At 49.3% G+C, this 13226-nt stretch overlaps 3 protein-coding genes and 1 long non-coding RNA gene across 9 annotated transcripts; 2 read left to right on the top strand and 2 right to left on the bottom strand.

The window, feature by feature from the left end:
• Positions 1-326: 326 nt before the first annotated feature.
• On the top strand, positions 327-1398 carry LOC306818454. The gene is made up of 3 exons (XR_013778195.1): positions 327-394; positions 436-562; positions 682-1398. It is a non-coding gene; the product is annotated as an uncharacterized lncRNA (long non-coding RNA).
• A 96-nt stretch (positions 1399-1494) lies between these two features.
• Positions 1495-4935, bottom strand: ankrd10a (ankyrin repeat domain 10a; the record flags this gene model as incomplete). 4 transcript variants are annotated; one of them, XM_079336031.1, is made up of 6 exons in its annotated part: positions 1495-1912; positions 1993-2067; positions 2139-2374; positions 3452-3543; positions 3625-3777; positions 4729-4935. In XM_079336031.1, the coding sequence occupies 6 exons, from the start codon at positions 4933-4935 to the stop codon at positions 1515-1517; spliced, it is 1161 nt and encodes a 386-aa protein (XP_079192157.1). In that variant the 3' UTR covers positions 1495-1514. The 4 variants fall into 4 exon arrangements, with proteins under 4 accessions (XP_079192157.1, XP_079192158.1, XP_079192159.1 ...); XM_079336032.1 differs by having other exon boundaries at positions 1495-1909; XM_079336033.1 differs by having other exon boundaries at positions 1495-1906.
• A 21-nt stretch (positions 4936-4956) lies between these two features.
• Positions 4957-8986, top strand: hsf2bp (heat shock transcription factor 2 binding protein). 3 transcript variants are annotated; one of them, XM_079336038.1, is made up of 9 exons: positions 4957-5025; positions 5570-5700; positions 6944-7079; positions 7398-7501; positions 7701-7850; positions 7996-8134; positions 8235-8352; positions 8496-8599; positions 8684-8986. In XM_079336038.1, the coding sequence occupies exons 2-9, from the start codon at positions 5629-5631 to the stop codon at positions 8896-8898; spliced, it is 1038 nt and encodes a 345-aa protein (XP_079192164.1). In that variant the 5' UTR covers positions 4957-5025; positions 5570-5628; the 3' UTR covers positions 8899-8986. The 3 variants fall into 3 exon arrangements, with proteins under 3 accessions (XP_079192164.1, XP_079192163.1, XP_079192165.1); XM_079336037.1 differs by lacking the exon at positions 4957-5025 and adding an exon at positions 5140-5429 and having other exon boundaries at positions 5594-5700; XM_079336039.1 differs by lacking the exon at positions 4957-5025 and adding an exon at positions 5259-5429 and having other exon boundaries at positions 5594-5682.
• Positions 8987-9651: 665 nt separating this feature from the next.
• cryaa (crystallin, alpha A) lies at positions 9652-11806 on the bottom strand. The gene is made up of 3 exons (XM_079336047.1): positions 11452-11806; positions 11106-11228; positions 9652-10181 (listed from the first exon to the last, which is right to left on the bottom strand). The coding sequence occupies exons 1-3, from the start codon at positions 11647-11649 to the stop codon at positions 9972-9974; spliced, it is 531 nt and encodes a 176-aa protein (XP_079192173.1). The 5' UTR covers positions 11650-11806; the 3' UTR covers positions 9652-9971.
• Positions 11807-13226: the final 1420 nt, after the last annotated feature.

Below are 13226 nucleotides of genomic sequence, written 5' to 3'. Positions count from 1 at the left end.
TAACACACACACACACACACACACACACCTTTTAAAGGTCTCAGACAAGGTGGATCTGGATTTTAAATCACGACCACCACTGATCGCTCTCCCTTAATGTCTCAGTCTCTCTGGTCCCAGGTCTTGGTCTTGGTCTCTCTGGTCCCAGGTCTTGGTCTCAGTCTCTCTGGTCCCAGGTCTTGGTCTCAGTCTCTCTGGTCCCAGGTCTTGGTCTCAGTCTCTCTGGTCCCAGGTCTTGGTCTCTCTGGTCCCAGGTCTTGGTCTCGGTCTCTCTGGTCCCAGGTCTTGGTCTTGGTCTCTCTGGTCCCAGGTCTTGGTCTCGGTCTCTCTGGACCCAGGTCTTGGTCTCAGTCTCTCTGGTAACAGGTCTTGGTCTCAGTCTCTCTGGTCCCAGGTCTCGGTCTCAGTCTCTCTGGTCCCAGGTCTCTGTCTCAGTCTCTCTGGTCCCAGGTCTCGGTCTCAGTCTCTCTGGTCCCAGGTCTCGGTCTCAGTCTCTCTGGTCCCAGGTCTCGGTCTCAGTCTCTCTGGTCCCAGGTCTCGGTCTCAGTCTCTCTGGTCCCAGGTCTCGGTCTCAGTTTCTCTGGTCCCAGGTCTCGGTCTCAGTCTCTCTGGTCCCAGGTCTCAGTCTCTCTGGTCCCAGGTCTCGGTCTCAGTCTCTCTGGTCCCAGGTCTCTGTCTCAGTCTCTCTGGTCCCAGATCTCGGTCTCAGTCTCTCTGGTCCCAGGTCTTGGTCTCAGTCTCTCTGGTCCCAGGTCTCGGTCTCAGTCTCTCTGGTCCCAGGTCTTGGTCACTCACACACACACACACACACACACACGCACACACACACACACACACACACACGCACACACACACACACACACACACGTGAGCCTTTCTTCGCTCTAAATCCAGAGTAGTGCGTCCTCTACGGCGAAGGATTAGGGACAAATCTAAAAACAGACGGACTGTACTCGGAGATTAAAGTCGGTTTATGGTTTTAATGGAGGGGCAGTTTTAAGGCTGGGTCGCTCCTTTTCTAAAACTAGCACCATTGATGGAGAGCGAGCGGGTAGACAGGGAGGCGTGTGATTGGTTCATGGGATCGGGACCTCGGTTAGAGTTTTTACAGACTGATCCAGATTGACTTTGATCCTTTTTCAGAGAACCTGAGTTACTAATGTCCGTCAGGACCTAAAGACAGTTTCAATGGACCAACGCTGACTTTGACTTGTTTAGAGGACGTTTTTAAAAAGGGAAGTGGATGCAGTTTAAAAAAAAGGCCAGCAGGTGGCGCCTCTCCCTTCTGTAAAGACGTTCAGTTCCTGCTTGTCAGTTGATTTATTCCGTCAGTAAACATCACAAGCTGTCGTTTCAAGTCTTCTGCAACAAAACTCAATTACATTCCTTTTTTGGGGGGGGATTTAAAAACACCCACTGTAGGTGGTCTCGGTATCAAAACGGGTTTTACAATAATCGTAACAAAGAAGGCGACCCGGATCAGGCGTAGGATGGTTCCTGGGTTGAAGCGGTGTTTAGGAGCCGTGGTAGAGCTGGATGCTGCTGCTCACCGCCTGCTTGTACCTCCGCTCCGCCTGCAGGCTGCTGTCGTGGTCCAGCCGGCTGCTGCTCAGCTCCTCCGCCGTGTCCCCGAAGCCGTGGTAGTGTCCGTAAAGCAGGTCCGACCCCCCCGCGGGCCCCCACCACGCCTGGCGGTGGGACACGCAGCTGCTGGGACTGCCGCCGAGATGGAGGGAGCCACACATGTCTGAAAAGGAGCGCTGAGCCGGCGGTGCTGCGTGCTGATTGGCTGGAGGAGGAGTTGCAGGCGAGGGAGTCCCTGCTGGATCGGATCTGTCCTGGTCGTAAGGCAGCGTGTGGTGAAGACCGTTTGTGAAGGCTTTAGTGTCCTCCTCCTCTTCTTCTTCTTCTTCTTTTTAAAAACAACAAATGTTTCAGAGTTCATTTTCTACATTTACAAACATTTTGTTGGATTAAAGCGTAAAATCAAACCTGAGTTCATCTCCTCTGCGGACTCCGTGTTCATGCTCTCCAGCTCGTCTCCTCCTGCGTCCTGCAGCCACACGCCTGCAGCAGGAGACAGAGTGTGAGGACAGACTGGGGACAGTCATCAGGAGGTAAAAAGGTTCAGCTCTTACTGTCGGCCCTCCTCGCCCTCTTCATGTGTCCGCTCTCTGCAGCGCTCAGCAGTCTCTTCCTGCTCAGCAGCTCCTGACCAAAGAGGGCGCCGTTCCCGTTCTGCTCCCCGTTGGCGTGCGCCGCGCCGAGCTGCTGCTGCAGGTGCTGCTGGGTTTTGGAGAGGAGGACGAAGCCTTCCTGGAAGCCTTGAGCGAGAGCGAGGTCCGCCGCCGTCTGTCCGCTGCCGTTCTTTAAACTGAAGAAGAAGAAATCACATTTATGCTTCCTTCATTCAGCGCTGACTTCAAGCTCTCAGGTTAGCTTCAGTGTTTTCAGACTTTTAGAGCTGGAAAGATGCAAACGGACTAAAAACAGGAACGTTTGCAGCTCTGTGAAGAGAATCTGCAGTTAAAAGCAACACTATGGAGGAACTCTGTTTGGCGCCCTCCAAAACACGGCAAACACCTCGTCCAGCTCCTGAGCTAACATCGTGCTACAAGCAGGCAGGAAACCTCTCGTTGGCTCTATGTTTGTACTCGTCTCTCCCGCCGCAGCAATCATGCAGTGACTCCTCCCCTGGGCGCGTCCCCACACCGTGTTTGAGCAGTTTCATGGAAACAGTCGGTTGTGCACGCAGGTCTGAACACGACAGTCGACGTCGGTGCAGAATTTGCATTGAGGCTAATTACTCCAAAAAATGCCTCTGACTGAGGAGACGGGAAGCAAACAGAACTCTAACATTACTGTATGTTCACACACACACACACACACACACACACACACACACACATACAAAGTGTCAAATTAAAAGTAACAGGTGCTACAAGTTTCGACGCCCTCTCTCTCCATTGTCTCGTGGTGAAGCGCCCCAAGGCGAAAAAGTCAGACAAACCGCCGCTGCCATCACTGACGCTGAATCCCCGAGCATGACCCCGACAGGCTCAGGTTGTACTTCTGAGCGTGTGACATCATCACACACAGAGAGAGAGGCCTTTTTGTTACAGAGGAGGATGACAGCAGACTTCTCTCTCTCCCCTGCAAAGTGTTCCAGCTCCTCCTGAAGCCACACAGGATATAGAATCCCTCCAGTGAACTCTGGGTCTAACCCGGAGGATGTGACTGAATCCACAGGGAGGCGACCAGGAGGCATCCTAATCACCTCAACTGGCTCCTCTGTGTGAGAAGGATATCTGAGCTTTAGGTTAGTGGAGTCTGGTGGACTTGAGTCTGCTGTTTCCGTTTGTTAAAGTCAATATCAGAATGTCTAACTGTGTGTGATGTGTAGCTGCTGCTGTGCCTCACACTCCTGAAGATCACACTGCTGGATACTCACTGTGGTTTAGCGCCTGCTATCAACAGGACCTGGATACACTCCAAGCTGCCAGAACGAGCCGCCTTGTGGATGGGAGCCTCGCCGACAAAATCCTTAAAACACAGTCAAAGAACAGTTGGAACGCTGACGAAGAAGGTCGAGCACAAACAGCTTTAAATGGTCGACTGACTGACCTGCCTGTTGACGTCGGCTCCGGCCTGCGTGAGCCACACGACGCACTGAGGATGTCCCCCGAAGGCTGCCGTGTGTGTGGGAGTCTGGTTGAAGCGACTGGTCAACGTGTTCACCTCGCAGCCCATCTGCACCAGGCGCACCACACACTCCAGCTGTGTGTGCACAATCACAGAAAGCAGGTCATTAAAAGGACAAAGGAGAACATCTGAGTGAAGTGAACCAGCACACAATGAGGGGTCTTTGTTAATGAACACAGACAGGAGCCTCCTGCAGAGCACAGATTGACTTTTACTGTAAGACATTTCCCTTATTTAAATATGAATAGAGCTTTTATTTTGAAATTATTACTGTTTCAGTGATGTATAGAAATTACAGTGAATGAACGTACTTAAACAGAGTTTGATCTTTATACATTCACCACATTTTCACACACCTTAAAATGTATTTAGTAATTCAAATCTTTCATTATTCTTATTTTAATCAACTTTAACATGTAAGTAAGTAAAATCAATAAACTATGTAAAATAAATGTTTGATTGTATATTTGCACTATTTCTTCGAAACATTTTTAAATAAAGTTTAGAGAAAAAACAAACACATTTCATCTTATTTAAATTATTGTAATAATAATAATTTAATCAAAATACGATATTTTTACTTCCTGTTTTTAATGGAGCCGTTTGGCGCCGAGACAGCCATTGGCTCTCCGTGAGCCAATGAAAAAACGTCAACCGGCTACTGTATGTTATTTTTTATTTTTTTTCCCTATCACACACAACTTTATTGAACATTAACAACTAGACGTAACTGTATCGGAGCAGCTTCACCACTTAAAAAAAACACTTTACAAAAACAATAAAATGACGTTAAGTGTTGACCCTTCTTGATTGTATCTACTTTTCTTTGTCATATCATGTCTGAGGAACTTGGAAACATTTTGCAAAGCTGTGATTTAAGTTAGCTGCTGTAAAATAAAACAATAAAAAAAATCTTTTTTTTTTTTACAGTAGGTTGTGCATTTTAAAATCAGAGTTTTACACTGAGAGGAGACGATCTCTGCAGCGAAATCTCTTAATCTAGCTTGTAGTTTTACTAATCCTCACCTGTCCATAGTGAGCAGCCCAGTGCAAAGGGGTCCATCCGTAGCTGGAGTCCTCAGCAGTCAAATGGACCCGGTTCGAGAGTGAGACCAGAACTCCAACATCTCCATCCCGGCAGGCTCGGTGGACGGGAAACCTGCTCCCGAACACCTCGTCGTTACAGGGGGATGAGAAGTCCGGTTCTGGACCCGCCGACGTTAGTGAAGTCATGATGGCAGGAGCGGCGTCTCTCTCAGACTCCCGGAGTCTCCAGGTCACAGAGAGGAGGCTGGAAACGGTTTAAACACAAAGGAAGAGGAGGTAAGCCCGGCTGCTGGAGACACGGAAAACCCGGGCTGGACTCTAGGGTGTTATGTGGAATAGTGCTACCCATCGAGATGCGCTCTCATGGCAAGAAGTAGGCTGTTATTTGACTGGGGCTTTTCGTCTATCAACAAAAATACTGAATCTAAAATACTTACTTAAATACTTAATATAGAGTAAAAGAATATTAAAATGTTTTGAGTAGTGGTGTTTAAAATGAACGGTGTGGGGGGCTCTGGTTGACACGGTAGCAAAGCGTGAGATTACACCTGAAGTTGATTTAAACAGCGGGGCCTTTTTACACGTTTATTTGAAAGATTTTAGCCAAAAAAACAATTTTTTTCCTCCTCCTTTCCCATAAAATCGAAGAGATCTTTTTCTTTACAAGTAAGGAAGAATGTGTAACTAGTTAAGAGTTATCATTTAAAATCTGTAAACTTTACATTTTAATTTCCTTTTATTTTTTTAAGCTAATGTGTGAAAACTGCTAGCACTGTCTACCACGAAGGTTACGTTAATTAATTAATATTGAATCCTTTAGGAAAACTTGAAAGTCAAGAAGAAGCAGAAAAACTACGCAGTTGACGAAACGACCACAAGATGGCGGCATCTTTAGGCGGGAAATCCTTCATTCTTGGTCTCCATGGAGATAAGGTAACTCAAAGACAACAGGTAAACTCAGCTTTCATGAAACACACCTTGAAGCTGCTGTAAGGAGCATTTAACTGGCTATGTACTGGACAAAAGTGAATACTAATGTCGGGTGACCATGTTTTGATTTCCAAAAAATAGGACACCTGGGACACAAATTCAGACAGGCTTCTCAGAGGCTTATGATCATGCTTTATTATGCCTCAATGGTGCAAAATTAACTTCTGTAATAAAATCAAATCAAATATGTAACTACCTATTATTACCTGCGTAATAATAGCTCTCTTTTTAAAGAAATAATGTGAAAATATGACCTCTTTGTGTTAGAAAATCCAGCTTTAAATATCTCCCTTTTCAAGGTAATAAGATAAATAATAAATTAAAAACAGTCTCACAAAGATACTAACTTAACAAAGAGAAATGATCTACTTTTAATCTTTTTTTTTTGTCGTATTTATCCTGCTTTTCTTCTTCATCCTGCCCATCCATATTTTGCTGTAGAACTGATCTTTCCCAGCAGATTCCGGTTGCTCAACAAATAAGCATAAAAAGAGGATGTTTGGTCACCCTGTAATGTGTCTGTAAGACCGTCAACAGGAAAGGCAGAAAACGGCTCGGGCCTCAGACTATGAAGACCCAGACCAAGACCCCCTGAGTGCTTACCAACATAAACTGAATGCAGTGACCTGAAAATGTGCAAATTCTGCAATGACAGGACAAAACTCCATCTTCCTGCACTCTTGGTTGTCCTGCTCTACAGGAAGGAAAAAAGAAACAGGGAAAAAAGGAAGAGGAATACACTTTGGGACGCTGGCAGACATTGTTGGTCGATAAACGCTGGTTGGAGGGCCCCAAATGGATTTTTGCCCGAGGCCTCAGCAGACTCTAGAGACCGCCATCGAGCTGCTCTAAATCAATGCTGGGGACAAAATGATGAAGTTCACGCTTGAAACAGCCTGTGTTGTCATTTCCCACACTAAAGATTTGAAGTGATATATTTGACAGTTCTTAGACAGTGGAGTAGCCGTGCTAAAATCAGTGGGTATGCTCTTAATTTCCCTCCTCAAAAGTGGCCCATCCAGCAGACGATAAAGGGCCTGTTATAAACTGGGACATGTGAGGCTCCTCTTGCATATTTAGTTAGTGCTTACCAGCCAATTACAGACAGAGTAGGGACGAGGACGGGTTATTTCATCGCCATCTGAAGAAGAAGAAAATGGCAGCACACTGCTAAATATTGTCAACGTTGTTGTTTTTCTTTCAGGACGGTTTTGTGCGAGTGAGGAGAAGAGATTTGGACAAGTTGACCACAGAAGTGATGCAGCTCAGAGAGTTCCTGCCCCGAGTGCTGAACAGAGACCTGACGGAGACGCTGCACAGAGCTCGGGCCGCTCACACAGGTACGCTTTGATTAAAATGACACCTGTGAGGCAGACGATACTGTGATAAGGGGGGGCGACTTGTTAGCTCGTATCCGTGTGTATCTAGACCCACAGCCACAAATGATGTGGCTGTTTTCACTTCTTTCACCAGTAGGGGTCCTCCTAATAACATGAAGTGTTGTTACCAGTCCAGCCATTACAGTCATGGACTCCACCAGGTCCTAGCACTGACCTGGAATGGACCAATCACAGCCCGACCACGAAGACACGGCAAATTGAAGTTGGCTGAATGTGTAGATATCCGTGTGAACTTGTTGTGTGTGTGTGTGTGTTTAGAGAAGGAGCAGTTCACACAAGAACAGGAGCAGCTGAGACAGGAGTGTCTTCACCTGCAGGCCCGACTGGACGCAGTGCAGACAGAGTGTCAGAGAGAGAGAGAGGTATGGAGGGCGAGCGACATCACGAATGTCCTCACAAAGAGAGAAATAAACCTTGAGGAAGTCTCTGGGCGTTCCCCAGCGTCATGCACACCGTCCTTCATCTTGTTGTCACACCACAGTTTGAGTTAATCATTCACCTGTGTGTGTGTGTGTGTGTGTGTGTGTGTGTGTGTGTGTGTGTGTGTGTGTGTGTGTGAAGGAGAAGCTGTTGATGCGGGAGCAGCTGTGGCAGAGTGGAGCAGAGCTGCAGCAGCAGGCAGACTTCTGCTCCAGTCTGGGCTCTGCATCCTGCAGCCTGCTGTGGAGCTGCTCCACCAGCGAGCAGACGGTCACACACTGGCTCGCTGACGTGAGTCCTCTCTGGCTGATTGATCACAGAGGGAGAGAGCAGCTCTCTGATTGGCTGATTGACCATAGAGGGAGATAACAGCTCTCTGATTGGTCCTTTAAAAAGTCGGAGCCCGTGTATCTGAAGTGTGTTTGTGATGGTTCAGGGGAAGCTGCAGTCTTTCCTGCTGGTCGCTGCTCAGACTCTGGAGAGCTTCGTCAGCTCCCTGGATGAGGAGGTGAAAGCTGAGGACCACAACTCCCAGGAGCACCAGTTTGTTCTGGCTGTAGCTGGAACCATCACCAGTAAGCTCACAGCTCCTGCTCCGCAGCACACTTGTGTTTTCACACACACACGTTAAGATGAATAGTCTTCCACAACCCTCTTCTCTATCCTGTCAATCAGACATCGCAGCAGTACCTTGTGGGCGGGACTTCCTGTGCAGCTCGGCTCACGTGCTGTTGGACACGTTGATGAAACTTATGGAGCTGATGAAACCGGGAGTCTTCCCCAAACTCAAAGTGTGCGTTGAACTGTGGTAACACTAAAGCAACACACTCACACCTACGGGGAGAACACGCAGAGAGGCTTCTGTCAGACAGGGATTCAAACCAGCAACCTCACTGCAGCAGCCATGTCAGTAAAGGAGTGTGTGTTGGTCTGCAGGTTGATGCTGATGGCTCTGTATAACGTGAGCATCAGTATTAAAGGACTGAAGTACATCAGTGAGAACCCCGGACTGCTGCCCCTCATCTGGACCCTGCTGGACGGTAAGAAGGACCCACTGAGTGTGTCCTGCACCTCTAACACCTTGTGATCATGTGTGTGTGTGTGTGTGTGTGTGTGTGTGTCAGACGGAGACTGGGAGGTGTGTCTGCACTCGCTGCGTCTCCTGCAGTCTGTGTTGCTGGAGGAGGAGGTGCTGCTCCTGCTGGGCTCTTCTCTGCTGGATCCAGAACTCCAGGCTCGGGTCAGCGGGCTGGCCTCCAGCAAGCAGCCCAGCCTGAGAGAGACCGCTCAGCAGACTCTGGAGGACCTGCAGGCGCTCGCTCAGGTAACACGGGACTGAGAACAGTCGACGGTGAAGAAGAGTCGGAGCTGTGAACGTGGATTCTGTTCATGATTTCCATGGTCGTGCTGCTTTCTGCACGCCATATTTAACCTGTAAATTTGCTTTTTTTTTTTTTTACCTGCACTGTTCAAAGAATGGTTCTCTTGCAGATACAAGACGTATTAAAGTTCCTGTTTGCAAACTTTAAGAGCGCCATCTTCATGTTTCATCAACCGTGTTAGACACCCGAGACGCTTCACGCTGCTTCACACTCGTGAAGGCGTCTATCGAACTGAAGCGCTGCAGACATAAGTCCCGTGGACGAGTTGGCGTTTTGGGACCGCAGGAAGAGATGGAGAAAGATTCACCTGGAAACAAACGAGCTGTCACTCGTTCACTTTGGTTTTAGCATGAAGCTCTGTGGGTACTGACTCGGTTTCAGTGACGGCCCTCAAGTGGCCATTTATGGAACTGCAGTTTCGTTTAGCCCACTTTCCACACTTTAATAATAATAATAATAATAAAACTCTTTGAATCAACCCGGACAGCTGCACCATTTGAAAGCTGATGAGAAGAGAGAGACATAAATCCACACAGGAGTTTCTGGTTAATTGTACAGCTTTATTATCTGTTTCTTTAGTATGGACTTCTCAGTCACGAGCAGGTATCCATCAAACGAGGCCTACGCTACAGAACAGGAGATGTGTAAGACGAGAGGGGAGAGCACAGCCGTGAGGCCTCACTGATGGAACATCTGGGACCTTTACCTCCAGGCTTAACCCCTCCCACCTGCACCTGTCAGAGGGCTCGCTCTGACCATCAAACAACCAGCAGTGAACGTCTCATCCGTCTGTGGGGTTTCTCTTGGAAAACTCCAGCCGCCCCTCACGTCACCATCCTCACGGGGAGACTTGTGCCGAGCTCCAAACGACGATACTAATAATACTTAGTGCTAAGAAGAACCTACAGAGGAGAAAGTGGCGAGGACGCAGAAGTCCTCGGAGAGAAGAGAAGAAAAAGCCCAAAGGGTGGAGGAGGGAGACTCTGTGGTCGTCCGTCCAAGTCGATGCAGCATCGCCACCGCTGTGTTTCTAGGAGGAGGCAGCGGCGTTGGGCTTGTCGTCGCGGGTGACGGGAATGTTGCGCTCGCTGCGGCTGGATTCGTTCCCGCCGCTGAGCTTTGGGCCCCACAGGGTGAGCAGGCCGTCAGCTGACAGGGTGCAGGTGATCGCCGACTGGTCGACGCTGGAGGGGAGGCGGTAGCGACGGTGGAACTCGCGGGAGATGTATCCGTGGTCGTCCTGGAAATACAGCGAGAGGATGACAGAGTCAGGTGACGACCTAATGATGGTACACTCCAAAAATAAATCCTCTTTAATCAAAGAGCGTGTATAAGAAGGAGACTTAAAGTCTGGAGCTGGAAACACCTGGACGGGAGGGAGCGGGTTTAGGAGATGCTAAGGTGTTGTTAGCATAATTAGCTGGGGTGCTAATTTTGGCTAATGATAAAACAAGCTTTACACGTTATCAGCTGAGCTAAGAAAGAATCCGATCCTGAGAGGGACTTTCAGTCCAAACAAGACATTTATCAGGTCACCATGTGAAGGTCACAGGTAGCCCCGCCCCTAACTCCTCTCCTACTCCCCTAAACTACAGAGTGAGACCATCAGCAGCGTACTGACCCCTTTGTAGGCTTCTATCTATCTCTATCTGTGTGTGAAGGGTGTTGTTGTAAATCCACTCTGATCCTGTATTTGATCATGTCTATAAACCCTTCTATTTCAGCCCTGCTCAGAACAGGCTGTTTCTGTGTCTGTAGCTTTAAATATGTAAATGAGCTGTGTCTGACCACGCCCCCTCTCTGGAAGGGCTCGGGTGTACTCGCTGCTTTCTGGCTCCATGTCCTATTGTTTACGGTGAGAAGGCAGACTCAGAGGGCAGAACAAACACCTAGCTGTGGGAGTGTCACCCACCTGGGGGAGGGGCTACTGCCCTTTGTGATGTCATGAAGGGGAACATCTCCAAACGGCCTGTTTGAGCACACATTTTCTGTGACCTTTAAATTGAGATCAGAAGCGAGGGGAGCAGCTCTCTGCAGGTCGATGTGTTTGAACTACACCAGATTTTCTCCGCTGAGCTTTAAATGTTTTCTAATCATCTGAGTCGCCCTGATCACTTCATTAACTCTCTCTAATGTTTAATGTTGAAGAGACGGGATGCTCCACCTGTCGTTCTCCGTGCTTGCCCTGGATCTCCACGTAGTCGTCGGTGATCTTCACGCTGAGCTCGTCGGGGGAGAAGTGCTTGACGTCCAGGTACACTGTGAACTTTTCCCTATCGGACCTCACCTGAGGGGAAAACAGACAAAGGGTCCAAACTTAGATCTGTTCAGGAGCGTTAGCATCTACGGCGTTCAGAAAACGCGATCTCTGGAAACGATCAGCACACAGGATGGAAGTCAGACGACCATCAGTAATATTCTTTGTAAAAACACATTTCAAATCTGTCAAACAGCATCATGTGGAGCATCATCATATTCATTCAGCCACTTGTTGATGCCGCTCTCGTTACCTCTGACATGCCGGAGTTGGACGAGTCCAAAAAGCTGCGAAACAGCGTGTGTCTGTAGTGGGGGCTGATGGTGGAGGCGGCGTAGGGATAGAGGTCGTAGTCGAACATGCCTTCCCCGAAAAACTGGTCAAAGAGTCGAGCGGGGTAGACGGAGCCCATGGCGCGTCTGAACCAGGGGTGCTGGATGGCAATATCCATAGTGACTGCAGACAGTGTGGTGAAGCTCGGAGGAGGATCAGCTCAGAGTCCAGGAGAGAGAACGAAGGGAGGAAGAAGAGAGAACAGAGCGTCGATGAAGAGCAACAAGAGAAGAAGAGTTAGCGGCGTGCTTCGTCCTCTGCTCCACAGCCGCCTCCTCTTTTTATACCTGCCAGCCAGAAAGAGGGGCTTTAGCCACGATCCCTCTGGAATGGCATTATCTCATGGTGGGTTGGGCCCCGTCAGCAGAATCAGGCCTGAGGATGAAGAGGGGGGGGGGGGGCGCTTGGTCCAGACCCTGTGCCACACAGACCAGACACCCCTGGCTGCCAAAATAAACCCTGCAGGCCGAAGAGGAGGGAGGAGGAGGAGGAGGCAGACAGGGAGGCCAGGAAGCAAACTGAAGTTTACCTGAGAGGTCGAGCATCAAACACACACACACACACACACACACACCTCTGTTCTGTCAGTGACAGGGCTGCTGTATTGTTCTGACTGTGTGGGTGAGGCGAGGGGCAACAAAGCAACGACCACGACCAACGACCAGCACAGACAAGGAGCCAATAGGAGCTCGTCAACACCAGAATTTAAACTTGGAGAATAAAAACAAGCGATATTATTACCTGTATGACGTCAAGAGGAAGTGACCATATTTGGGCAAGAGTTGCTCCTCTCCAGCTCCACCCTCTTTTCCAAATATGGTCACTTCCTTACAGTCCCCCCAGCCCCCCGCGCGGTGAGTAGGTCATCACTGATTGGACGACGCTGGAAGCTGTCACCGGCGCTCTTTTCCAAATCGTGCAGTAAAACAGCGACGGAGCAGTGTCGCTCACACAGCCACTGTTGTCATGGAGACGGGATGAATGCGCAGCGCTTTTATCTCTATGCGCACAAAACGCTTGGTTCGAGCGGGTCCCGAGCGCGCGGCCAGGTGGACACGGCGCCTCGCGCAGGCTAACTGGGATGGCGAACAGAGAGCACTTAAGTTTGAGTCTGCTCACCTGATGCTGACCTGTCAATCACAGCCTCGCCCTGACTCCTCCCCCTCTTCCGAAGAGACTGGGATCATTGACTGGTCAGCTGAGGAGAATATCTCCACCAGGTTTATTTTGCACCCAGACTCGTCCTCTCTTTTATGGTTTCACCACCTCTGCGTGGGCCTCGAGCTTTTATTAGCTCCTTATGTTTGGTGCTAAATATTGAAATCTTCATTTCCATTCCATATAAAAAGTTATGTAACCCTCATTTTGATCCAACAGGACATGTAGGCGTGAGTCGAGGATGGATTCCCAGGCCTGTTGTTTCACCAGCAGTGGCTTCCCGCCGCCTGCATTAGTCTAATCCTGCAGGGCTTTGGCGCTCCAGCACAGGGGCTTAGCCGCTCCGTGCTCCCGCAGGCCAAGAGCAACTGGGCCGGGACGGAGGCTGATTTAGGGGCAGGTTGGGGAGGTTGTTGGGGGTTTGGGGGTCGCTGGACGCTCCAGACCGGACGTAGATGCCGTTGGACTGGCTGCGGTTCAGCCGAGTCAGCATTCTGGGTTTTTATCAATGGGGGGCGGATAATGCCGGGGCACTCG

Source organism: Symphodus melops (assembly GCF_947650265.1).
Source record: "Symphodus melops genome assembly, chromosome: 23".
Lineage (NCBI taxonomy): Eukaryota > Metazoa > Chordata > Actinopteri > Labriformes > Labridae > Symphodus > Symphodus melops.
This window is presented reverse-complemented; position numbering and strand designations above follow the sequence as displayed.